This window comes from Aphelocoma coerulescens, chromosome 2 (assembly GCF_041296385.1).
Source record: "Aphelocoma coerulescens isolate FSJ_1873_10779 chromosome 2, UR_Acoe_1.0, whole genome shotgun sequence".
Lineage (NCBI taxonomy): Eukaryota > Metazoa > Chordata > Aves > Passeriformes > Corvidae > Aphelocoma > Aphelocoma coerulescens.
This window is the reverse complement of record NC_091015.1, coordinates 95156179-95180133: the sequence shown is the minus strand read 5'-3', so window position 1 is coordinate 95180133 and position 23955 is coordinate 95156179. Positions and strand designations below refer to the sequence as shown.

Here is a 23955-nt window from a genome sequence, read left to right as displayed (position 1 = left end):
CCCAGCTGAGATGATAGCCTGCATACCAGCACAGACAGTTTAATGTAATATGCTGTCTGTGCTAATGGTATAACAAGCCTGATGCGTAACAAAAACCTGACAGTAACTGCAGGAAAGGTTCCTCACGGGAACTGTTCACCCACACAGAGATGTCTGTGTTAATATCAGAGGTGTAACTGCAGCTTAGAGTGCTAATTTGCATCTAGGTTGGTGTGCTAATTTGAACGTGGGCTGGTGTGATACAGCTGAGGACTCCACCGCCACATTCAGTTCATGGGATACATCCACCATCTTTTGCCCTGTAAAAGAGTATGTCATTCATCTTGTCCTTGTCAGAGCTGTTCTCCCAAAAAGGCCTGTCCAGCAGCTGTTGTTTTCAGGAGTGTTAGACAGCATCCCCTTCTGACACTGCCGTGGTGGCCCCACAGCCGCTGCCACGGGGGTAGAGATGAAATAGGTGGCCATGGTGGTCAAGTGCTTGTGTGCATAAGGGCCACATACCCATCACTGGCTGCGAAGTCACCACCAGCAGAGCCAGGGCTTTGTGCTTGGCCGATCATTCATGGAACTTGCCTCCTGTGGAGCCCGTCCTGCCGCGGACGGCTGTTGCCGAGGACAGAGCCCAGGACGCCACTGGCCTGGCTGCCTGTGAGCAGAGGGCATCCAGAGGGGCTTCTGAGTGAGAGGAGAGGAACAAACAGCGGGTAGCTGGGGGATGTTGATGGGAGGTGGCTGCCCTGCCATTCTGGGCTGCCAACCTCGAGTTTGACACAGGAAGAGCCACAGCAATTCTGCTCCTTCAGTCGCCGAACTGAAGGTAAAGCCTTCGTCTGCCTCACAAACTGCGCATCTCCACGTTTCCATTTCCTACCGCTACTGAAAATGGCCTGGATAGGCCATGAGCATGACAGAACCCGTTACATTCTCCAGCCTCTCCATTCTCGGCTGCTCTGACCTTCAGCTGAGGAACCAAGCCTTTATCAGGAAAGTTATTCCGAAGCGTGTGAGCAGGGCTGGCAAGGCGCGGGAGCCGAGACACCAGCACCAGGGGAGCGCCCGGGGCCGTCGGCGGGGAACCCGGGAGGGAGCCGGGAAGGAGCCGGGAGGGAGCCGGGAAGGCTGGAGGCACGCGCCATGCCACGAGCTGCGGTGGCGCGGGCCGGCCCCGCCTCCCAAGGCACGGACCCCGCGCCCATTGGACGGCGCGCGCCTCAGGCGCAGCCAATAGGGAGCGCCCGCCCTGCCGCGCGCCGTCCCTCCCAGCGCCGCGGGTGACGTCGGCGCAGCGAGCCCGTCCCTCCCCCACTCGGGCCGCCCTCCGGGCCTCTGATTGGCTGCGGCTCCCGAGCCTTGCTATCCGATTGGCGGGCGGGGCGGGGCGGGGCCGGGCGCGGAGCGGGCGCGCGCGGTTCGCAGAAGCGGCGGCGGCCCGGTGGGTGCGGGGAGCGGGAGCGGGAGCGGGAGCGGGAGCGGGAGCGGGAGCGGGAGCGGGAGCGGGAGCGGGAGCGGCACGGCCGGGTCTGGGGGGAGGGGAGAGGGAGGGGAGAGGGAAGGGAGGGAAGAAAGGAGGGAGGGAGCTGCGGGACCTCCTCGGGGCTCTGGTCTCCGCTTCCCGGGGCTGTGAGAGGGGACCCGCCCGTCGCTCCTAAGCTGAGGGGCCGTGGCTGCCGGCTGGGCAGGGGCGGCGAGGGCTCAGCCGTGCCCGGGCAGCTTCCCGGCTGGATTCCTGGCCTGAGGGCAGGGAATGGGCGGGTGTGCTCGCGTGCTTGCCCGTGGTTCCCTGGCCCGCAGGCGGGCGTGCCCTGTGCTGGCTGTGCTCGTGTGTGAAGGCAGCGGCACCAGCAGCAGCTCCCGCCCGCTCCGCACCTCTGTGCCACAGATCCATTGGTGCCAGTGCCTGGACACGCCCCAGCTTCGGGCATGCACACGAAGTACGGTATCCTCGTCTGGGAACAGTTCTGCCTGAACGTGTGTGCATGTGGCTCTCTTGGAGACAAGTTGTAAGGTTATGAGGACAATTAATAGGGATTAGAATAGGGGGAGGTAATGTGATGCTAGACGATGCTTAAGATGTACATAAATAACTAAAAGGAGGATGTCAAGAGGATGGAGCCAGGCTCTTGTTGGTGGTGCTGAGCGATAGGACAAGAGGCAATGGGCAGAAACTGAGGCACAGGAAGTTGCACCTGAACATGAGGAAGAACTTCTTCACTGTGCAGGTGACCGAGCACTGGAACAGGTTGCCCAGAGAGGTTGTGGGGTCTCCCTCACTGGAGATACTTAAGAACCATCTGGACACAATCCTGTGCCATGTGCTGTGGGATGACCCTGCTTGAGCAGTGAGGCTGGACCAGATGACCACTGTGGTCCCTTCAACCTGACCCATTCTGTGATTCTGTGAATAATCAAACTAAACAAATTTCAAACTGGTTACCACTGTTCACTTCTTATGACCTTCTCTCAGTGCTATGAAAGTGACCATTGAATCCTTAAGGAAGTGGTGGTGAACTTGAGATTTGTGTTCTGAATGACCGAAGTATTTCTTGGGAGCAAATACCTGCTATTAAACTTTTCCTGAACTTAAGCTTTTATGTCGCTTAAGATATTTTTGGTTCAACAGTTACAAAAAAGTTATGTGCACAGTGATAGCTGTTTAGAGAAAAGAAGTAAAAGGCTGCAGCCTTTCTCTGTTCACCTGTCACTCAGCTATGGAGGGGTTATGATGTGAGTTTGTATCAGATTCTCTAGGTGTGAGTTAGACTTCTCACGGTGCAAAAGTTGGCAGTAACTTTTTAGAGAGAAAGCCTTGCTTTTGTGGTTTTGTTTTGTTTGTTTGAATTGGATTTGCTTGTAGAGGTGCCAGATTTGCAGGTAAAATGTATTTTGACTTTACTAAACAGCTCTACAAATTTGGGCTGTAGTAAAAAAAAATATTCAAACCAAAATGATTTACGTCCTTGTTATTCATCATGTGCATAACCATATAATCATATGAGCAATAATCACATTGTGCCCTCTGTTGTCTAATGCTGATGCCAGACTTTTTGCCAATAATTAGAGAGGACACCCCCAAATACCCCAGATTCCTTCAGTTCTGTCTCCCCAGCCTTGTATGGACATTGCACCTGTACCTCCATCTGCATTCCTACACAGTCCGTAGCTGATCCAGGAGATTGCAACTTGATTCATACTCTATTGGAAAGGGTGCAGAATATATGGACATGATACTTTGCAGAGAAAGAAAATACATCATGAACATGAGGAATCATTTCAAGTCAAACAAAATACTCCTGAGCCAAATGTCATCTTTCCTATTTCTTAAAAAAACCCCAACACTAAAGGAGTTTAAATTCTGCTTTTTAAACATGCAAGAGCTTTGTTTCTCTAAAGTGTAAAATGGGGGCTTTTTAGTGCCTTCTAAATGGAATAAATAGTTTTGAACATTTGCTAGTAATCTGTTATTATTTTATTAATCTGAAAGATTGCTACATTCAGGATTATTCATTCCATTTTTATCTCCCCTTGGAGACTCTGCATGCAATTTTACTTACTGGCTTGTTTCATTTTTATTACCATCACTGTAATAAATGAAATCATTCTGACAGTGGTGTATCCTCTGTCCCCCGTTACACTGTGCCATAGTCTGTCAAATAAGAGTGAAAGCACTGGTGATTTCATTTAACAAGGCCAAGTTTTGCTTGGCCATCTGTTACCATTCTTTGCAGTTTACTTACCTCCCCAGGAGACCTCTGGTTAGAAGCAAACTCTCTCTTTTTTTTTCCCCCCACTTTTTTCTTCTTCTTTTCTTTCTTTGAACAAGGAAGAAAAGAGAACCTCAGTCTAAATGCCTTTGCACCACAAAGCTGGTTGCTTTTTGAAAACAGTAAAGTGTCCAGACTGGCTAAGTAGCTTGCAAGACCTCCTGCTCTGTTTCTCTCAGTTAAAATAATGTAGGTTTTCCCATGTAAGTATTTAGGAAAGGGGGGAAGCAGACAGTGCAAATGGTGTGAGATGGCATTTTGTAACTGCAGGTATTTTCTGTCTGTTCCAGTGTCAGTGATGGAGGCCCCCACCCCCAGCGCGGTGCACCTGAGTGACTGGCAGAAAAGTTACTTTGCTGTCACCTCTGGCACCTGCACACCCAGGCAGAAGGCAGATGGATACCGTGCCAAGATCCTGCGCATTCAGTATGCATGGGCAAACTCCGAGATCTCCCAGGTCTGTGCTGCCAACCTGTTTAAGAAGTACGCAGAGAAATACTCTGCGATTATTGACTCTGGCAACGCAGAGACTGGCTTGAATAACTATGCAGAAAACATTTTGACTTTGGCAAAATGTCAGCAAAGTGACAGTGACAAGTGGCAATCTGCCTTGACAACAGATAATGTATTTGAGTTAAAGTGTGTGCAAGAGAGGATGCAGGCTGGCAAATTTTTCCAGAGCTCTCAGATGGCACCAACAGATGCCTGTGTGCGAGCTGATAAAGGGGTCAGTGCCTCCGCTGCTCCAGCTCTTCCTAAACTTGATGTCTTCGGCAGTACCAGGGAGACTGAGCTCAGTGCTGGCTCAGCAAAATGTGCAAGTCAGGGACCAGATCTTCTTGAGCATCCCTCATCTTCCAAGTCCCTTCAAAGCAGCGTGCCTCCTGTGACCAAAACTTCAGACACGCTTCCTGCCGCTTCAGCCTCCTTAAGCAAACAGGTTCATCCAGGTTTCCTGGCAGCTCCACTCTTTGGAAGTAAAGAAACCACTAATAGTAGTTCTTTGAAAATGTCAGGTAACTATTGTGGCGCACAAAATTTGTCTCTTTTCAACCAGTCAGCTGTACCTGCCTGGTCTGCAAATTCTGGGAAAAGAAAAGCATTCTATGGTCTGGCTGATGAAGGCAGCACAGCTGTTCCTAGCCTTGCTCCATGTCAGGCTTCCCTTTCTACAGAAACTAGTGGTTTTTCAGGGCAAAGAAACAGAAATGAAGAGAGCAGTGCTCCTGGGTTTAAAACTGCAAAGGAACAGCTGTGGGTGGATCAGCAAAAGAAATCTCAAAACCAGCGTGCACCAGTCTCATCATATGGAGGTGTGAAAAAATCCCTGGGTGCAGGCAGGTCTCGGGGTCCGTTCGGCAAGTTTGTGCCTCCAGTTCCGAAACAAGATGGAAGTGAAAATGGAGGAGCACAGTGTAAACCTCATGTAGGGGGATCAGCAGATCCATCGCTGCCTGTGGATGAACGGCTGAAAAACATAGAACCAAAGATGGTGGAACTCATCATGCATGAGATCATGGACCATGGGCCTCCAGTCAGCTGGGATGACATTGCTGGAGTTGAGTTTGCCAAAGCTACGATAAAAGAAATAGTGGTGTGGCCCATGCTGAGGCCAGACATCTTCACTGGCCTGCGTGGTCCTCCCAAAGGAATTCTTCTCTTTGGCCCCCCTGGGACTGGCAAGACCCTCATAGGCAAGTGCATTGCATGCCAGTCTGGAGCAACATTTTTTAGCATCAGTGCCTCCTCTCTGACTTCCAAATGGGTGGGCGAGGGGGAGAAGATGGTCCGTGCACTGTTCACTGTGGCGCGGTGTCAGCAGCCAGCAGTGATTTTCATCGATGAGATCGATTCCCTGTTGTCCCAGCGTGGAGAGGGGGAGCACGAGTCGTCAAGGAGAATAAAAACTGAATTTCTGGTGCAGTTAGATGGGGCAACAACCTCCTCTGAAGATCGTATCCTCGTGGTTGGAGCAACAAATCGACCCCAGGAAATTGATGAAGCTGCCCGAAGGAGACTGGTGAAGAGACTGTACATCCCTCTCCCAGAAGCCTCCGCCAGGAAGCAGATTGTCACCCGGCTGATGGCAAAGGAGCGCTGCTCTCTAAATGAAGAGGAAATTGAACTCATAGTCCAGAAATCCGATGGGTTTTCTGGGGCAGACATGACACAGCTCTGTCGGGAAGCTTCTCTGGGCCCTATCCGCAGTCTGCAGTCCATGGACATTGCAACCATCACGCCGGACCAGGTACGGCCCATCTCTTTCCTGGACTTTGACAGTGCCCTGAGATCGGTGCGGCCCAGCGTGTCCCCCAAGGACCTGGAGCTCTATGAAACCTGGAACCAGACATTTGGCTGTGGTAGATGAGCTGCATCCCAGCTGTTTCACAGGAACAGTTGAGGACTTCAGCACTGCCACGTGTTAAACCCATGGCAGTTTAGTGCATCTGCACTTTTTTTTTCTGTCTTGGAATTAAACTTATGTTACACAGGCAGATGTCCAGGCTCTGGCTGAGGCTTTGCCAGCTGAAAAGATTATGAGGAACTGCTGGTCATGATACAAGAAATTGCTGAACAGCAGTGGCAGCAAGAAGCTGATGGAATTTACAGATTGCTGGGAAAGATGGATGAATTTCACTGATGTTTAAGGGGAAGGTGATCAAACCTCACAAATAATTGAAGGGAATATTTGGGGAATCTTGCAAGGTCCACCAAGCTGTATCAGTAAGGGATTCAAGCAATAGCAGAAATACCAATTTTGGGTAGGGATATGGCAAAACGGAGACAGATGGGGAAGAGTAGTTAGAGGCACTTTGGGAGGAGACAGGAGCAAAGGGAGGAGAGGTGGATGTGGGCTTGTATGGAAAAACAGAAGGGGGGAGAAAAGAGGAAGGTCTCTTGAGCATCGCTCTTGTCTGACAGCCTTGTGGCTCATGACTGCAATCTATCCCAGCTTCTCATTAAAAACTTTTTCTGATGATTTTCTGCTTGACCTTGCTTTCTGTGCTGCATCAGCATGTGTGGCTGTGTTTTATTGGGAGGTCTGGACACCTGCAGCTGGAAAAGATGCCGTGGGGCTTTAGGATCGGGGACTAGCCATGGAGTAGCCAGTGTGGCCAACCACATGCTGTAGGGATCCAAAACTCACTGCCAGACTAAAGGCTGGACAAGCTGGCAAGGAGGAAAACCAGCATCTGAAAAGAGCCTTGCCCGTGGCAGGATAAGGGGGCTCAGGGTCTGGGCATGGGTATTTGATGAACTTAAATCCCATGGGAGTGTCTGAAGGCTCCGTGAGTGAGGTGTCCTTGTGAAACTGGAGAGTGTGGGGGTTGTGTCTCATGCTGGTGACCTTGGGTCCCGTGAGGCTGGAGCTGAGGGACAGGGTGGGGCTGTGGGTGGATGTATGGGAGTGCATTTGTGTGTGTGCGTGCTGGGAAAGACACTGCTCCCTCTCTGTCCTTGTCTCTGTGTGTGTGTGTGGTTTTGTATCCACTGGTTTGGATTAAGGGGCTCAGCCCCTTGGACCCCCAAGCAGAAACAGCAGCAGCTGCATCCATCAGATTAAGACGGAAGATGCCTTTTTCCGACAGTGCTGGGCTCTAGTGGTCAGGAAGGAGAAATCCCATGTCCCAACATCTCCTGGGTTCCACTGCTCCTTAAAAAGTCCTCATGCAGCAGTGGTAAAATTCCTGGCTAGCTCATATTTGGCATTCGTACCTAAGGCATGAAAGAATGCACGGCCTTTTATTCACATAACCTGTCCTTGTCCACTGGCTGAACACAGCTGCCCCTGAAAGGAAAATAAATGGATATCTTTCCTTTGGATTCCTTTGTTAGCATGGCAGAGCTGGCTGCTGTGCTGTCTGTGCTTCATGTTCAATTTCTCTAAAGAATGTTTGCTCATATTGGGGAAAAAGCAGAGCTTAAAAGCTGCTCTTCCTCAGATTTCTCTGGATGAATGCTGTTTAGCTAGCACCTTTTAAAGACATTTGGGAACTAGAGGGCCCAGGAGACCACAGTGAGCCTTGAATTCAGAATAATTTGGAAGGCTTAGAATTTCTTAGATCTCATCCTGATTTAAACAAATGAGTCAGTTTTACTCGTAGCTGTTTTTAGTAAAGTCTGGTATGTATCAGAAATTGCTTTGCAGAGATGTAAAAATTCAGGTATGGGAATTTATCTTCATTTTTGAAATAGTGGGAGTAAAATAATTAGATTATTTTGTAAGAATAAATGTGTGATGTGGTCCAAAACAACTGACTTTTGTGCCACTTGGGTAAAGATTATGAGATTAAGCCTGCTCGTACAAGTTCAGTATTGGAGAGCTATAAACACATACTAGGTAAGATTTTTTTCTCTCTCCAAACATTTCTTTAAAGTCATTGCTCAGGAAAGTGAATGAAACCCCAGAGAATTTTAACTGTTTAGTAAAATCTAAGGGTTGCTCACGGGTTAATAAATGCCTTACATATGATTAAATAATTGCCTTATCTATGGTGGACTTTACTCTGGTATGCCAAGGGGGCATTCTGTGGTCATCTGTGTATCTGAATAGTCACATTTTGATATAAATGCTCTACAAGGAGGGGCCAGTGAGTGATAAGAGAATAAAGCTCCTCCTGAGGTGGCAAGGACTGGGACAAAAGTTCTGTGCCTCGTATTTGTCTCCTGCAAAGTGAAACTTGTCAAAGACATAAAAGTAGAACCACAGCACCAGACAAGGCTGTTCTTCCGATGAGGAAGTATACGCACAGCTTTTACCGGCCAGGCTTGTAGTTCAATGCCTTAGAAAGCCTCGGGCAGCCTAGAGAGGTAGCACGGGCAATCCAGCATTTCAGTAGCTCTACAAGCGGCAAATAGTAGCTGCAAAGCTGATACCACCAGTGGAAGCAAAGAGGGAGAAATATAGTCTTCAGCTTGCCTAATTCCCACAATTGGAAGCTTTCAAATAGAGACAGAGACTAGATGTTCACAGACGGGAGGCAAGCCAAAGAGGGCGGGCCCCCTCTTGGACCCTTCTTTTATTCGGAGAAGGGGAAGGGGAGGACTGGGGGCAGACCTGGGGTGAGCGGCCAATCAGACACTGCTAAAGAGTTTGAGTTACATTTGGTTTTGCCCGCGCTTGGAACAAAGGGGTTCAGGAGCACATGGCAGAGGCAAGTCCTGGCTTGTCTTGGGGAGGGGGAAGGGAAGCTCAGAACAGGCAGCAACATTCCTCATACTTTTTCGGTTATTCATTACATGAATTACATGTAATGAATAACCTAATACATGCCTTTTTTTCTTCGGAAGCACACAGAAATAGTGAAAGGGAACATTAGGTAAAGTTTATTCTGTTTTGGTAATGATGCAGGTAACACAACCATCTCTTCAGCCATGCAGCATCCTTTGGGCTTTGCTGCAGAGCTCAGAGCCAGCAGGACTTGCAGAGTCAGCCCAAGATGAGTTTCATAACCCTCTGTAACAGTGCCTCCACACAGTGATTCGACTGCCAGGAACATAATTTCACAAAATACAGAAAATTGCACAGAAACAGGGCATGATTGTAATTTAAGGGAAATGGTGCAGATAAATCCACTCTAATGGATCTGTTTAGTATATGCAGAAACCTATGTACTTCATTATTTATTCTTTTTGGCTGGCTGATCTTTGGAAGAAGAAATGCAGGACTCTCCTCTGGTTTTGTGGTTCAGCAGCGTTGGGTGCACAATCTCTCAGTTTCTTTTAAAGCTAAATAATTGCAGTTCTGAAAAAGTAAGGTCTTATTAATAAACGAGGCAGTCCATCTTGAATTTGAGTTAGCTAAATTGTCTCAGAGCTGTATGAAGTCCCTGGGGGGATTTTCATTTACAGAAAACTGTGACAACACAAGTAGGGGAAAAAGCTGATGAGGCAGAAATGATCATCACCTGCTAATGATAAGTGGATGGAAACCAGACTGGCCTCTTACGGGCATCACTAAGACTGTCCTTTTGAAATAAGGCAATTTTCCTTCTAACAGAAATTAGGGAACTTCTCACAAGCCAATGTGACATTGGAAAACAACCCACCAAACAAACGAGCATGGGCTGTCCCCCCCATGTGCAGAGGCATCTGCTCTGTGGGTCTGCTGGGCCCAGCCGTGCCCACCCCTGGGAGGGCACCCCTGCAGCCCTCCCCGACTGAAACCTTCACACTTGTGCCCAGCACAGAACAATTCACATAAATGCAGGGCTTAGGGAAGAGGCAGACACAACATTCCCAAAGTCCCAATTTCTTAGCCAAGCTTTTTAATATTTTATTACCATTCTTTATCTTACCTGCAGAAAATCAGTCACGTAAGATGCTGTAGCTATAAGCAGCTGTAGTACTAATAGGTCTCTAGTACTTTTTTTTTTTTTTTTTGTCCCATTAGGTGAGAAACTTCATAGAATCTTGGGTCATAGCTGTGAAACCAAGATAGCATTATCACAGAGTTCTGGGTCTGGAAAGGACTCTAAGAAGTCCTCAAATTCCCACTTCATGTAAGGTGAATTATTTGTGATGCCTGATGCATGTTTTGCTTGGTTTGTTCTTTAAAAATGTTCAGTACTTATAAAAACCTTGGTCTCTTTTTGGACTTTATTCCCATACCACACTCATGGTCACACTCTGGACTTGATGTATTCAGTAGATGCTGCTATGCAAGCACAGAGTGGTAAATGTTTAGTGTTAGCCATTAATAAAGTGGCTTTCTTGCCTGGATTCTTCTTTAGCAAGATTGAAAGTTATTAAAATTCTTCCACAGTGCCTCATCTCTGTTACTGTGATGCAAATGTTCTGTGCCTTATCCTGTCTGTATTGCTCACATCGTGGACACAGGGAAAGGTTTAATCATCGCCTTTGTAGCAGGTACCTGAAACAGTTGGGATCTCTTTTCATTTGGCATTACAATACCACTCTTTTTGGCATTACAATAAAACTCTTTTTAATAATACCCTGTTGTTTAGACTTCCAGTCATGTGTGTGTACTCATATCTCTTCAGTGTTGAGGTACCCCAAATGACAGTGCTCGGCACTGATAAGGGATGAAACTGGAGCAGAGTAGGACTGTCCATGGGTGCAGGGTGGCAGATGGATGTACTTTTCAAAGTACTGTTCATTTGCAGCAAAGTTGTTCTGAAGTTGCTGTGTTTTCCCATCTTGCCCAGGCTGGTTTCAACAGCAGCCTTGCACAGCAGAGCCTCCCTCTTCCATCACTAATGGTCACCAAGGAATCCATCGTCAGTGCTGCAGGAAAGACCCAAGTGAAATCTCGGACGTGCCTTGTTTGGCTCTTACTGCACTTTGATTATGGCTTTACAACTAACTGGGCAGAGCTGTTACAACAATTGTATGATTTCTGTCTTCAGAAAATATCACACGAGAAAGAGCAGGTGTGTCCTGTGTCCATATTCCCATATTGCCAAGGCACATAACCTGTTCCAGAGGAATATTAAGTTGTTTTCCTGTGGCAAAGATGGAGCAGTAAGCAAAAGGCAATATTGTTCTCTTCCAGAACCTGAGGGTCAAGGAAAGTGAATGAAAGCTGCAGGGATGCTGTAAAGACACCAGATCTTCTTTCTGGCTGGGGGAGAGATGATTCCTTGCTTCCTCACTGTAGGTCACTGGGGGAAAGGGGAGCAACTGCCCTTTCTTCACCCAGGCATGACTGGAGTCGTTAGCTCGGCAGGGAAGGGGGGGAACAGAAAAGGGGAACCTTCAGCTGTCCCGGCTCAGGCAGGGACAAGGCTGCTGTGGAGGTGAATCTGTTGTAGCATCCCAACCACGAGCTCCTGGGTACAGCTGAGGTGGTCTCTCAGATTCCCAAACAGCACCCTAAGCCCAGGAGAGCCCCTCCATTTGAGTCGGGTTGGTTTGCAGTGGTCAGGGGTAGGGTGGCATCTTGTGTTCTGTCGCGCCTCTGATCTTATCACATCCTCCTTTGGCTACGGCGCGTGCAGAGTAATCAAACACGGCCAGGCTGCTCTGGGGCTTTTCACCAAAGCCATGTGAGAAGAGCTCCCAGGGGCTCAGGCTTTCCCTAAACTGTGCTGATAGAAAATTCCAGTTTCAGATTAGTTTGCCTGGTTTTGGAACGGGCATGCTTCAATCAGAAATTCTCTTCTGGGCTTTGTAAAATAGAAACACCTGAGCGCCTAAAATTAAATTATGGCCAGCCTGCTAATGCATTGCTCTGAAAGACTGTCTGAACGATTGTGTGTTCACAGGGTAAAAAAAAATGCTGGCTTTTTTCTTTTCAGAAGTAGATCACAAAATTCTGGGCAGTGGCTTGTGAAAATTCCTACCCAATTCTTAGAGGTTTTGAGTTCTGTACTATGGGTTAAAATGTAATAAGAGATTAAGTTGTCTAGGCTTCTGCTTTTAAATTTAGAGTGTTTTTTATGATTTTCGATTACTGGCATTAGTAAACCTGTCTCTTTATGACTTTTTGCCTACAGCCAAAGGCAAGTGTGCCTCTGCCAGCTGGGACAGTTCCACCTAAACCTGTTGTGCAGAATCATTTTGAGTAATGAATGTCACCAGTCCCAATATTCCTCAGTGGTGGTTAAGACCTACAAGTCTGTTTTCTCCTTTTCCAAATGAGTAATTTTATTTTGTGACACTTGCAACTAGTGACTGCTTCTCCTTGCTGGTCTGATGTAACCAGTGAGATTTCTTACAAGAGTTGTTATGAAATGGCTCGTGCTCACATACTTAATTCAATATTCTGAAGAAGGAGAACTTATTTGACCTGTGGATTTTTTTTTTTTTTTACCAAGTATGAAAAGAAAAAAGGACTAAATATTGACATAGGGAGCTTGATTCCCTTGATATACTGTAATTTTTTCACACCAATTCTTTGTACTACAGAATGGATATAGATCTGGTGTGATGAAGGATATAGACATTTATATAGCATTACAGATACTCCTGATTTTTCTTAAGTGATGGAGAATTGTTTTCCAGAGAGGGCATGCACTCTGGAAGCTGGTGTCTGCAAGCTATTCTGGTCCCAGCTTCTTTACTAAAAAGAGAGAAAATTCAAAAAGAATCAACAGAGAAAATTGAAAAGTGCTGTGGGTAGGGAGATCGATTACATGTAAAGACACAAATTAATGTATACCTTCAGATTATTTTGGCATTGATGATATATTTTTCAATACCTGTTGGTGGCTTAATGTTATATAAAGACATTTAGTGGTGATGGCAGAAAAGAAAAAGAAAACTCCACTTTCAAGAAGGTCACAGAACCTCTGGGCTGGCATAGCTACAACTGGAGAGAAAGAAGCTTTTAGTGATAATTCTGTGGTCAGTTCATTATTTTCTGCACGTGCCTTGTGATTTTTTTTTCAGTGATTTTAATGCTAAATTTAAAAGGTTCCACCCTGCTTAATGTGGTGCCTTACTGTCATTTGACAGTGAGTCTGAGAGCTGACTGAAAAAAATTAGATGTGATAATTAAAACATTGTGATATCAGAAGTCGTTCCAAACCCAGAAGTTTTGCATCAAAGAAACAGAAGACCAAATTTTCAGAAACTTTTGCTGTCATCTGCTGAAAGTACACACTAACGCTGTGTCTGTAGATGTCTCAGAAGGGACAAGGCTGAGCACGCTGGGGACTGCTCCACTGTGGTTTCATTCATGAAAACTATTTCTCATGTGCTTTTAAAAATAGTTGTGGTACTGCAACTCTCCAGATAGTCATGGTAGTACAATTCACACCTCTAGTCACCCCAGAGGAGGGGGAATTCATGCCAGGGAATGTTACCTTTTGTCTGTAGAACAATCCCATTAAAAAATAATCCATGTTTTAAGAGTCTTTATTGCCCTTAGAGCAGCAGAAAAGTGATGCCGCCTTATTTATGCCGCCACAGAGGAATGTAGTTCTTGTCTGTGGGTGACTCCCGATATCCTGGACACATGTGCCTGCGGGTGCAGGTGGCAATGGCACTGCTGCTCCTCATCTTGCACAGGCGGGGGATGGCTCGCCGAGCGCTGCCAGCAGCAGAAATTGTGCGATGGGATATGGGAGCCTGATGAGCTCAGGCGCTTTAGCTCTGCCTGCATTTAGTACAGGCTTAGCAAGCCTGAAGGACGCCTCGCTCCATCTAGCCTATCTTAGAAGTTTATAGAGAAACAGTAATCCACACAAATCCTCTCCATTTCCAAGAACAGCAATCTTTTCCGGGGAGAGGAACACCGTGGTAGTGTTGATTTTTTTTTTTTTTTTTTTTTTTTTTGGTAGCCTGCCACCAGATGGAGTTCTTTTCCTAAAGAAGTCCATCCAATTTCTTAAGGAAAGCCCAGGGGTAGTCAATGTTGTTTCCTGGTTTTGTCACTTAAAATCATCCAGTGTTAATGACTTGTTACTGGGCTTTTATTAATTATTGTATTTATTGTTTTTTCGTTGGGTGAGCTTCGATTTGTAAGATTTTTTTGAGAGATCTGCAAAAACCAGGGTGACATTTATAGAACTTCCTATTTAACCAAGGCAGGGTTTGAAAAGATTAATTTTACTTTGCGTCTCAGGTCAGCTGGAGCTGGGAAAAGAGGTGAAAATCCTGGTACAGTGCATTTGTATTTAAAACTGATCCTTGATTGGGAATTTTAACAACAGAGTAAATGAGCAGGTACGAGCAGTCTCCCAGGCTGAAGATCCTGAAAATGGGTTGAAATGTAGATACACAGCAGGTAACAGGAACTGAGTCCAATTAATTCAAAAGTCTCAATTCATTTGAGTTCTGGTTGATAGTAAACGGCATTTGTTGCTCTCTTAGGATTGTCTCAGAAGTAAAAATCATTGTGCTCTTGCAATAGGGTCAAACGCCAGCACCACCCGTACCTAGCAGTGCAGGACCCTCTCCTGATGCTCCCGGCAGAATTCCTTTGTGCTGGATAAGGAGTTAACTTTTCGGGTGATCCCTCTGCCAGTGTGCGACTGAGCTGTCTGGGCAGCGTGCCCAGCGTGCCCGGTGGTGTGGAGCTTTTGTGGCTGAGGAAATCACTTCACTGATTGCTCTGGAGAAATAATTCTCTGGAGCCGCTGAAGGCTTCAGCCCCTTGAGCACGTCTCAAGGGAAAATCGCTGATGCCATCTGATCAAGTACATTAAACCCCCGTATATATTCAGATATAGGTGGCTAATATTGCTCTGTCTTCCCGAGTCCTACAGTTTCTCACTTCCCTGCTTTGTGGGTCAGATGCTCTGAAGCCAATTTACATCAATTCCTGGCACTCTTTTTAAAGGAAGCAAGGGGGAACAGTGTGAAGTCTCACTTTCTGCCAACAACAGGAAGCGCACGCTCTTTGTCAGGCAGCTTGTTTCAGCCATCCCTTTTGTTGAACCAACAAATTTCTGGACTACAGATTTGGTCTTCCACACAGCACCTCTCAGCAAATCCTTGGAAAGGGAACGTCACAGAGCGGCAGCATGGATGGTCGGGGGGGGGGGGGGGGGGAAAGCCCAGTGCTGCTGCAATTCCCTTTTTCGAAGGGAGTGTTTCTTTAAAGAGCAATCGCCTGAGGGAAAGGAAAGGAAATGGTGATAACATCTCTCTCTTGTTCTGTCCCGTGGGTCTGAACGTGCTGTTACCGAAATCTTGCTGAGGGAGATGGCTGCAGGAGTCTCCTGGTGGCCTCTGGGGCAGTGCCGTGTATCACAGCTGTCCTGCCGAGTGAGACAAGGTGAAGACATGCACTCTTGGATCCTGTACTTAATTTTTGTGCTTAAAGCAGGCCAAGGTACTCTGTGGGGTCCGGAAATCTGTTGTGTAGTTTTCTGAGGTGATCATAGATCAGTCCAAATTCCCTATTTATTTTCTTTGTCCTGATACATAGTTGAAATTGAAACTGATATGAGGCTACCATAAAAAAAGATAACTCCCTTCTCTGTAATATCCATCTTTGGGGTAGCTCTTTCCAGGCCCACTTTGTGACAATTGTACTATTATTTATATTGGGGTTTTTTTTTTTCCTTATCACTGCTGCAAAACTTTTTAGAAATCTCACTGCAAAAGCCAGTGTTTCTTGCACCTGCCTTAATTCTCCCTAGTGTTTTCCTGGTGCAGAGGCAGGCTTAGTCTAAAGAAGCCAAGAAGTGCAATTTCCTGAAGAAATTATTTTTTTGTATTTTAACGCCCCCAAAATATATATTTTTTTAATATATAAATGTAAACTTCTTTTCCCCTCTCTGCTGACATCAAACCTCCTGGTGTTTGTTTCTTCTCGGTATTTCCTTTCTAACCCCAGGCCAGCCAACTTGTCAGGGTGTGCAGTGGGCTGAATGCATCCCCCGTGAGGAAAGGGGGTACCTCGAGGTGCCGAGGTAGGATTAGAGGCAGATGAATGTCCCTGAGGGGGTTCTCTGCTGGCCAGACCAGGGCTGGGGTGCTGCCCGCTTCCCTCCCGCGCCCCCCTGCCGCTGCTGCAGCGCGGATGCTCGGGGAGCTGATGAGCTCCAGCAGGACACGTCTCAGGCTGACGGTGCCGGGCCCGCGTATCCCGGGAAGGGCTGATGTGCTCTCAGGAGCCAGGGGCAATGGGGGAGCTCAGAAAGCCCGACCCTGCCACCCACGTGTGACAAAGCATTTATTCTGCTTGTCTGGGGAAAAGCTCCAAGGATTACGGCAGAAAACACTAAGAAAGATGGGCTGTGTAACTTCCCGTGTTGCCACGGTGTGAAACAGGAGAGGGACTCGGCCCTCTGGCCCTGATGCCTTTTGGAGGGGCTCTGCTGGGAGCTGCTGAGTGGCGCCAGCCTCTCCCTCTTCCCCCTGCTCTGGAGGCTTTAACTTGCTCAGCACTGATGCAGTCGTGGGCCTGAGAAGAACTGAGATCCTGGTAAAATATTCATGATATAAAATTATGGAAGTAACAAGAGACTTTGTAGCAAAAGTACACAGCAGAGTGAGATGTGGAAATGATGGGGTTTGAGTTGAATATTTCTCTGATTGCAAAGGAAATTAGGCAAGCAGTTTGTATAGGAGAAGCAGAACCAAAAGGAAAGCTCTTAGCTTTCCCCCTTGGCACATACTGTTTCTCCAGAGAAGCTGTGGTGATCCTGCAAAGTTTGACAAGGAGGGTGTAACAAGTTCTTCCCTATTTTCTGGAAATCCCACCCTCTTTCCACAGCTTATCTGAAGTTTCTATTTTGCACGTTCCTATTTGTGCAAAGTTTGGGCGAGCCTCATCTTTTCAGTTGCAAATGAGCATCTAACTAAAGCCCTCATAGGCTGATTTTTTGTTTGTTTGTTTGTTTTTTTTAATTTTTTGTTTGTTTTTTGGTTGGTTTTTTCTTTTTTTAGTTTCTTCCCTGACATAGTTGGGAGGGCAAACAGGGTAATTTTGTGTTGTGTTTTTGAAGGCTTAGAAAAGCATCCCAACTTGTTAAATCATTTGGTCACCATAAAAGAGAGATTTGAGCAGAACAATACATACCCATAGAAAAACAGAGAGGGCCTGCAGGGCTGTACACCAGACAGCCCCTGTCCCAGTATTGCTTTCCTTTTCATCTGTGCATCATTTAAAGACATTTGCAAGGTAAGAGCTGTCTAACAGCTAGTCATGGAACAGATTATGTATCTTGGCATATTTGGTCAAAATATTCTGTAAATTTAGGCAGCTTAAAGTGTTTTAATTAACAAAGAAGTGGAAGGAAAACTGGCAGCTCTTGGTTAAAAATATATAAATTACTGAATATTTTGGGTTTGACACACGTAGTATATACACATATAGTACATGTGCACAAGCACACAGACACTTTGATGTTATGTAAAACCTGACTTCTTAATCCTGTGGTCTTTTTTCAATTCTTAGCTGTTAGAGCAAGGGTCTGCAGGAGGGGGATTCCTGAGTTTACTGTCCACCAAAGAGGAAGCCTAATCTGTGGCTGGAGAATAAACAAGTGTTAGAAGACCTGGCTCCCAATCCTGATTTTGTCAAAAACCTATTGCACGAGCTTGCATAAGGAATTCAGGGGGGGTTGGTGCTTCAATTTCCCTTTCAGGGAAGGGAAGGATGTAGTTGTTTCACAGTAGTGCTGCTGTTTACAGCCTTTCAGAAAATGTATCTTGAGTTTTGGAGACTATAGAATAAATTTAAAGATAACAGGAAGAAATTAAGTCACCTTTTGATTTAGAGTAATTTTCACTTGTTGTAATCTTACACACACAAGCACACACTCATCCCAAAATCAACAGAGCTACACACCTGCTGTATTTGAAACAAAAACAGATATTCTCCAGAACTCTGTGTCTCCAGAGAACAGGATAGTAAGAAGAAGGTTTTCTTTTAAAAAATTAATGACAGCATCAAAGGAATTGTTGAAAAGGGCTTACACTACACAGTTGTCTGCTTTATCAGGTATTGAAGATAAAAAGGAAGTGTGAATGTATAGTGTTGGCTGTGTTGGCTGCCTGGATTTGGCAGAGGGGGGGTTAGGGAGTCACCACTAAGATCCAAATAGAAGAATAGTTTTAGTTCAGCAATTGATTTCAGGTTTAAGGATAATCAAGAGCAGAGGACAACTCTCCCATAGTGTAATAGGCACTATAATAGGCATGCTGCCATTAAGAAAGGTGGAATATTTTTTATTTTCCTGAAATGCACTGGGTTTGGCTTTTCTTAACTCTGTGGTCATAACCCTCATGGTAGAGAGTAATTTCTTCACTGCTGAACTTGATGTGTTAATTTTTCCACCCAATCTTCTACCACCCTTCATTTCCTTTCTGGTCTGCCTATCACTTCTGGTACATTTGCTCCTACCTTCAATGACCAATGGTTAAGCTATCAAGAAGTAGTTAATGAAACTCAGGCAGATGCCTGTAGTCTCCTTCTCCTGGCCTGGGCTTTGGAATTCTGTTGAAAATGCTTAATTCTAGATGACTTGTTCTATTAACAGATGCATTTCACTGTTTTTCTAAAACCACTCAAGCTCTTCTTCCTCTACTCTTCCTGCTGATCAGGACCCCACCTTTGTTTAAAGGTCAGTGATGGAGTTGTGACTCAGGCAGAAGCAGCTGCAGGGTCTGTTGGCGCTGGGTGTTCCTCAGGAGCCTGAGTATTCTCACTTACTCAGCTGTACCCTGGTTCCTGCAAAAGAAATTCTCTTGTCAGGTACTATCATAATATCAGGATATAATCACAATATACCTTACAAGACTGGTTGGTGTCTCAGCCTCGTTTACAAAGAGGTGGTGAGGCAGATGTTTCCAAAGCAGAAGTAACCATTCTAATCTGTACCAATACTTAATGAGTCCAAAAACCCCCTACGTACATGTGAGTGCTCAGCACAATTCCCATGTGCATTTGCTAGACTATGCAAATAAAACACTATCTATATTTTTAGCCAGGAACTAACTGACTGGATGCGAAGCAAAAAGAAAGAGTTTGTGAATGTTTCAGAGCTGGACTCGGGGAGGTAAATCTCTTATGTGTTGTGCTAAAAAAAAAGTGAAATTCATGTAACAGGGCTTTGGTTACTGCCCACAAATATGTTTTTGGCAAGTATTTACACCCTTTTCTTTTTCTTCAACACAATGAGTCTATATTCTCTGTCATGGCTACACTGAGGAATCTCTGTAAGGTGATAAAAGTATATTTTTGTACAATGCAACTATCAGTGAAATAAACCTGGAGTGTTTGAATCCAGATTCGAACAACCCTTAATGTTAAGAGCCCTGTGGATCTCTCTTCTGTTTTATGACATACTAAAGCTGTAGTTTATTTAATCCTTGTCAATGCAACAGAGAGACTATAAAGTAAAAGATGTAGTCAAATTGACATTACTATCTCTCTGTTGAAACAAGATAGGGGGGAATAGAAAAAGAGACACCCCTCTTTTACTTGTACTACATGTCCAATCTATGTTTTAAACTGCTCCCTCAATACTCATGGTATTTTCCCAGGTTTTTTGGTAAAGTGTATGCAGGGCTGGCAGGTGTAAAGGCCCTGAAAGGTTGCTGAGGCTTTGCAGCCAGAAGCTCCTATCCCTGCTCCTCCAGGCAGATGATGTCTCCCCAGAAAGGGATGCCAGGCTCATGGCATTCCTGTGTCCAGGCTCTATGAGTTTTAGTGCATGCAAATGGAGGAGATGAGCTCAAACTCAGCTCTGCTGCCTGTTCAAAAGTTTATGGACTTTAAATTGAAAAATCAGAGCAAAAATTGAAATTGGTCACTAAAATGTCAACTGACTGAACAGAGATCAGGGTTTTGGCCCTGAAAGCTTCAGTAGAGACCTGAGGACTCCCATCACAGGTTTCCCTAGAAGAGGGCTGAGAACAACCCCAGGCAAGCAGTCAGGTCACATTTAAAATTTAATCTGGTTGAACGTTGAGTGGGAAACAAGAAGTGAAAACTGTCAACTGTGCCCAGATCCATTCAGATCACTTCTAGGGACAGTTTTGATACCAAATTATCCTTGTTATGCAAAGTTCCTCACCAACCGGCTGGTTCCCAGTTATGCATGGGGAGAAGCAGTGGCCACATCTGCTTCCCGTTTTGCCGTTTCGGAGACGAGCCATCTGTTTGGCCTCATCCCGAACAGCCTGCTTGGGGCTGATTAACTTCCTCACCCCCCAGCCCCAGGCTCACTGTCTGCTGCAAGGTGTAGATTTTTTTCTACTTTTTTTCTTTTTTCTTCTCTAACTGCTCATAAACCAGAACCTTCACTTCTCTCCCAAGGGACAGGAAGGCGTTGGTTTGTGTGATTTGCAGCCGCTACCAGCGGCAGGAACAGCAGCAGCTGCCCTCTATCAGTCACATGTTTCATACGTGTGGTCAGGACAGATAAAACCAGGAATTGTTCCGTGTCCTGGGATGGCTTTAAAGCAGTGAGACCTTTCTCTATACGAAAAGAAAAAAAATAATTGCGATGTTAAACGCAGCAGAAATCTCTCTGCAGTTAACAGGGATCTCTTCATTTCACAAGAGCGGGGTTTCAGTCATGCTCGTACAGCCTTTTTTTGTTTAAATGTGATTAACTCCTGCCGTGTGAAGCCTGGCTTTGGATTTCTCACTTCCATCTATCCCACTCTCAGTGAAACTTTGCAAATTTTTGTCCTTCCTGTTTTCTGCGTGCCCATCTTCTGGCCATTACCTCAGGATTTCAGAAACACTGCACGTCTGTTGCTGCCAGCGACTCCGGTTCAGCAGCCCTGAAAAGTCAAAATCTGTGTGGCCAAAATAAAGAAGCATCAAAAATTAAAATTTAGAAATTGGGATAATGGATGTCTTGTTAAGATTAAGACTTCTGCTGTTTTCCACAGGGCAGGTCTGAGGAATTTTTGTCTTTCATGATGCATTTTAACAAGAATTTGTTGTCATGTACCATTTTCCTTCCAGACAAGAAGCTTCCTGTGTTTCACGCTGGTGGACACAGCCTGGCTGCCCCATAGCAGGGAAGGATGCCCTGGAGATCTAACCCACAAGACAGGCATGAACAGTTTGTTCAGAAATCAAATATTTTGATTTTCCAGTTGCCGTGTTTTCAGTTTTCAAACTGTCGGTGCTGCTGCTGAAACGTGAAGCTTTCAGTGAAAGCTTTTCCTTTATTTTTGACCCTCTCTCAAGCTGACAATATCCTCAGTGTATTGGCAAAGTCAGGAACATTTCTAACTCGTTTTCCCCAAGTAAGATGTTGAGTGATTCTCACACACACACATGTATCAAAAACCCAGGAAATTGTTACATTATCAGATCCACGTGCTCCAGGTCTGGCTCTGAGTTCTCATTTTGGTATCTCTAAAATAATCATGTGTCTTTTAGAGGATTTCTCAATTTCAAAAACATTGTTTGTTGAGCACAGGTTAATGCTGTTTTGGTGTTTCGATGCTTATGTAGGGATTGGGAAGCCCGTCTGGGGACTTGAGGCTGAAAATCCTCACCCCTGGTAGTTGTAGGTTTTGTCTGTATAACAATTTATATCTTGGCACCTGCCACAGTTTCTGATGTAATTTAGTCAAGCTATTGGAGTAGGAAAAAATATGAATATGATGATTTGAAGGAAGTCTTTGAAAAGTAATAGGTAAGATATCCAGGGTAGATTTTTAGGTACACAAACTTGCATTTAAATCTGTGGATGTCTCTAACTCAAGGATTTAATAACACTGATTGAGAAGATTACATTTGGTCTATTTTTGTGATTATTATTATTATTAAACAGATGATATTTGTTTTGGAGAAAAATCACCAGCTGAAACAGAAATTTGTAGTTTATTTCATTAACTGAGAGCCAGTTATGATGGGAAACAAAGAAATCAGGATGTTAGTTCCTTCTTATATGATGTAGTCATAGTTTATGATGAAACTATACCACAAAAACTTAAGGAACTTAAGGAAAATTTAGATTTTGGGAACCTGTAAAACAATTAATTGCAATACCATTAGGGTTTGTTTTGGGGCTTTTTTTTTTTTCTTTTTTAAATCTCATTTTGTTCATAATAATACAGTTTAACAAATGGAAATATTTCTGAAACTTTATAAGCGGTGCCTTTTCTGAACTAAACACTGATTCTTGTTTGCATTAAATATGTGATGTGAAATTTACTGTGCTGGAATCTGAAGGAAACAGGGACACCCGCAGAGAAATCACCTTTGTTATGGCAAACAGTAGAAATAATTTCTCTGTGTTTTACTTTGAATTACCATGACTCTACATGCAGAAGTAATTGTGTTCTGTAATGACTCCATCAGGCTGGTGGGAGGGAAGGGTGCAAGGAGAGGGCTGGAGGGGAAGCATTTCTCCAAGTCGGCTGCTTGCAGGATGTGGGTGATTTGGCTGGGCAGGGACACCCTGGATAGCAGGTGGCCAGTGCAGGACCTGATCTCTGCTGGAGCTGCCTGAACAACTCTGCCTCACGTGAGTGCAGGGTGGAGACACAGCCTGGCTTTTTTTGGCTATGGAGGTTGGATTGCGAAGGCAGCATGGATGGACTCACCACAGTGCAGGGACAACATTGGATGGACTCTCTGTGGTGTGGGGACACCATGGATGGACTCCCCATGGGGCTCTGTCTGCACCTCACCTCACTCTGTGTCCCCTCCCACACAGCCACCACCCCACAGACACAGAGCCTCCAGCTGTGCCCTACAACTCCTTCACCCATGAGGAGAGTCACAAAAATATTCCGGGTAAAATATTTTACCTTGTTCTATTGTCTCAAAAGATACATCTCCATTTGCAGACTTAATTTAATAACATTTCCAATTTTTATGAAATCTCTTTTTTTAAATACAATATTCTCAAAGAAAAATGAAGTTACAATATAAAACCACAGCAAAAAAAAAAAAAGGTGTAAATACAACTTTTTCTATTAGAAAAGGCAGTGCCTGGGGAAGGAATGGGAAGCAGTTATTTTTTACTTTTTTAAAACAGATACAAACTTAAAACCACTCACATATTTACTCCTTTTAAAGGTCAACTAAGCCATATCAGGGTATTGCACCACAGCAAAAAAAAAGAGAAAAAAGGAGATTACACTAAAGTTTTCTGAGGGCACAGTTTGTTTCAATGTACACAAACACAACATCCTATTTTCATGCCATCCTTGCATATGTTCATAAATAAAATTACTGAACCACTTGTATCTAAACAAATTGAAGATGATTTTGTGCAAAAGAGAGAAAAAACACTGGAAAAAAACAAACCTAAAAAGGCCCTTTAGTGAACAGAGAATGCCATTTGCTCTGCCTTTAGACTATGCTCTGATACACTGTGTCTTAATATACTTACTTATACTACTGTACTGTTTATTATACAACATCAACATTTTCTGTTATAGTATAAATAAGAAAACTCCAGAGCCAAGAAACGAACCCACTGTGAGTGACAGTGCATCATCATGTCATACAAACCATTTTAGATACATATACACATACAAATGTATATAAAATATTAATGATACACAGAGCCACAGAGAGGGCATGTGCATGTTGACAAGAGGAGAAGACACAGGGACTCAGACACGTGCATGTGTGCACAGAGATGTGGTGAAGGTAACAAACCTACCCAGGAATCAGAAGTCACCTTTCAAAGCTGTGTTTGAGGCACACTTAAACTCCACCGGAGCTGTGCTTGTTTACACAGTTCTTGAATGTGGCTTCATTTGTGTCGGTTTTTGGAAAAAGCAAGAAACAAAACCACCTGAGTGAGCTTTTGTCCCCCTCCCCTGTATAGCTGGGGGAGTCTTAAAATGA

At 45.1% G+C, this 23955-nt stretch overlaps 1 protein-coding gene and 1 long non-coding RNA gene across 3 annotated transcripts; one reads left to right on the top strand and one right to left on the bottom strand.

Annotated features, from left to right (window-relative positions):
* The first annotated feature begins 1395 nt into the window (after window positions 1–1395).
* Window positions 1396–6741, top strand: FIGNL1 (fidgetin like 1). 2 transcript variants are annotated; one of them, XM_069004107.1, is made up of 2 exons: window positions 1396–1432; window positions 4052–6741. In XM_069004107.1, exon 2 carries the CDS (start codon window positions 4060–4062, stop codon window positions 6127–6129), a length of 2070 nt encoding a protein of 689 aa, XP_068860208.1. In that variant the 5' UTR covers window positions 1396–1432; window positions 4052–4059; the 3' UTR covers window positions 6130–6741. The 2 variants fall into 2 exon arrangements, with proteins under 2 accessions (XP_068860208.1, XP_068860207.1); XM_069004106.1 differs by lacking the exon at window positions 1396–1432 and adding an exon at window positions 1709–1931.
* A 2325-nt stretch (window positions 6742–9066) lies between these two features.
* On the bottom strand, window positions 9067–10229 carry LOC138105825 (uncharacterized). Its single transcript, XR_011148710.1, has 2 exons — window positions 10061–10229; window positions 9067–9507 (listed from the first exon to the last, which is right to left on the bottom strand). It is a non-coding gene; the product is annotated as an uncharacterized lncRNA (long non-coding RNA).
* Between the last annotated feature and the right edge of the window lie 13726 nt (window positions 10230–23955).

Excerpts from the sequence above, each read along its gene's own strand:
- FIGNL1 (XM_069004106.1), top strand. The coding sequence starts at position 1,745 with ATGGGCGGGTGTGCTCGCGTGCTTGCCCGTGGTTCCCTGGCCCGCAGG. Across the intron at positions 1,932-4,051 it reads GCTTCGGGCATGCACACGAA|TGTCAGTGATGGAGGCCCCC; the intron begins GTACGGTATCCT and ends TGTCTGTTCCAG.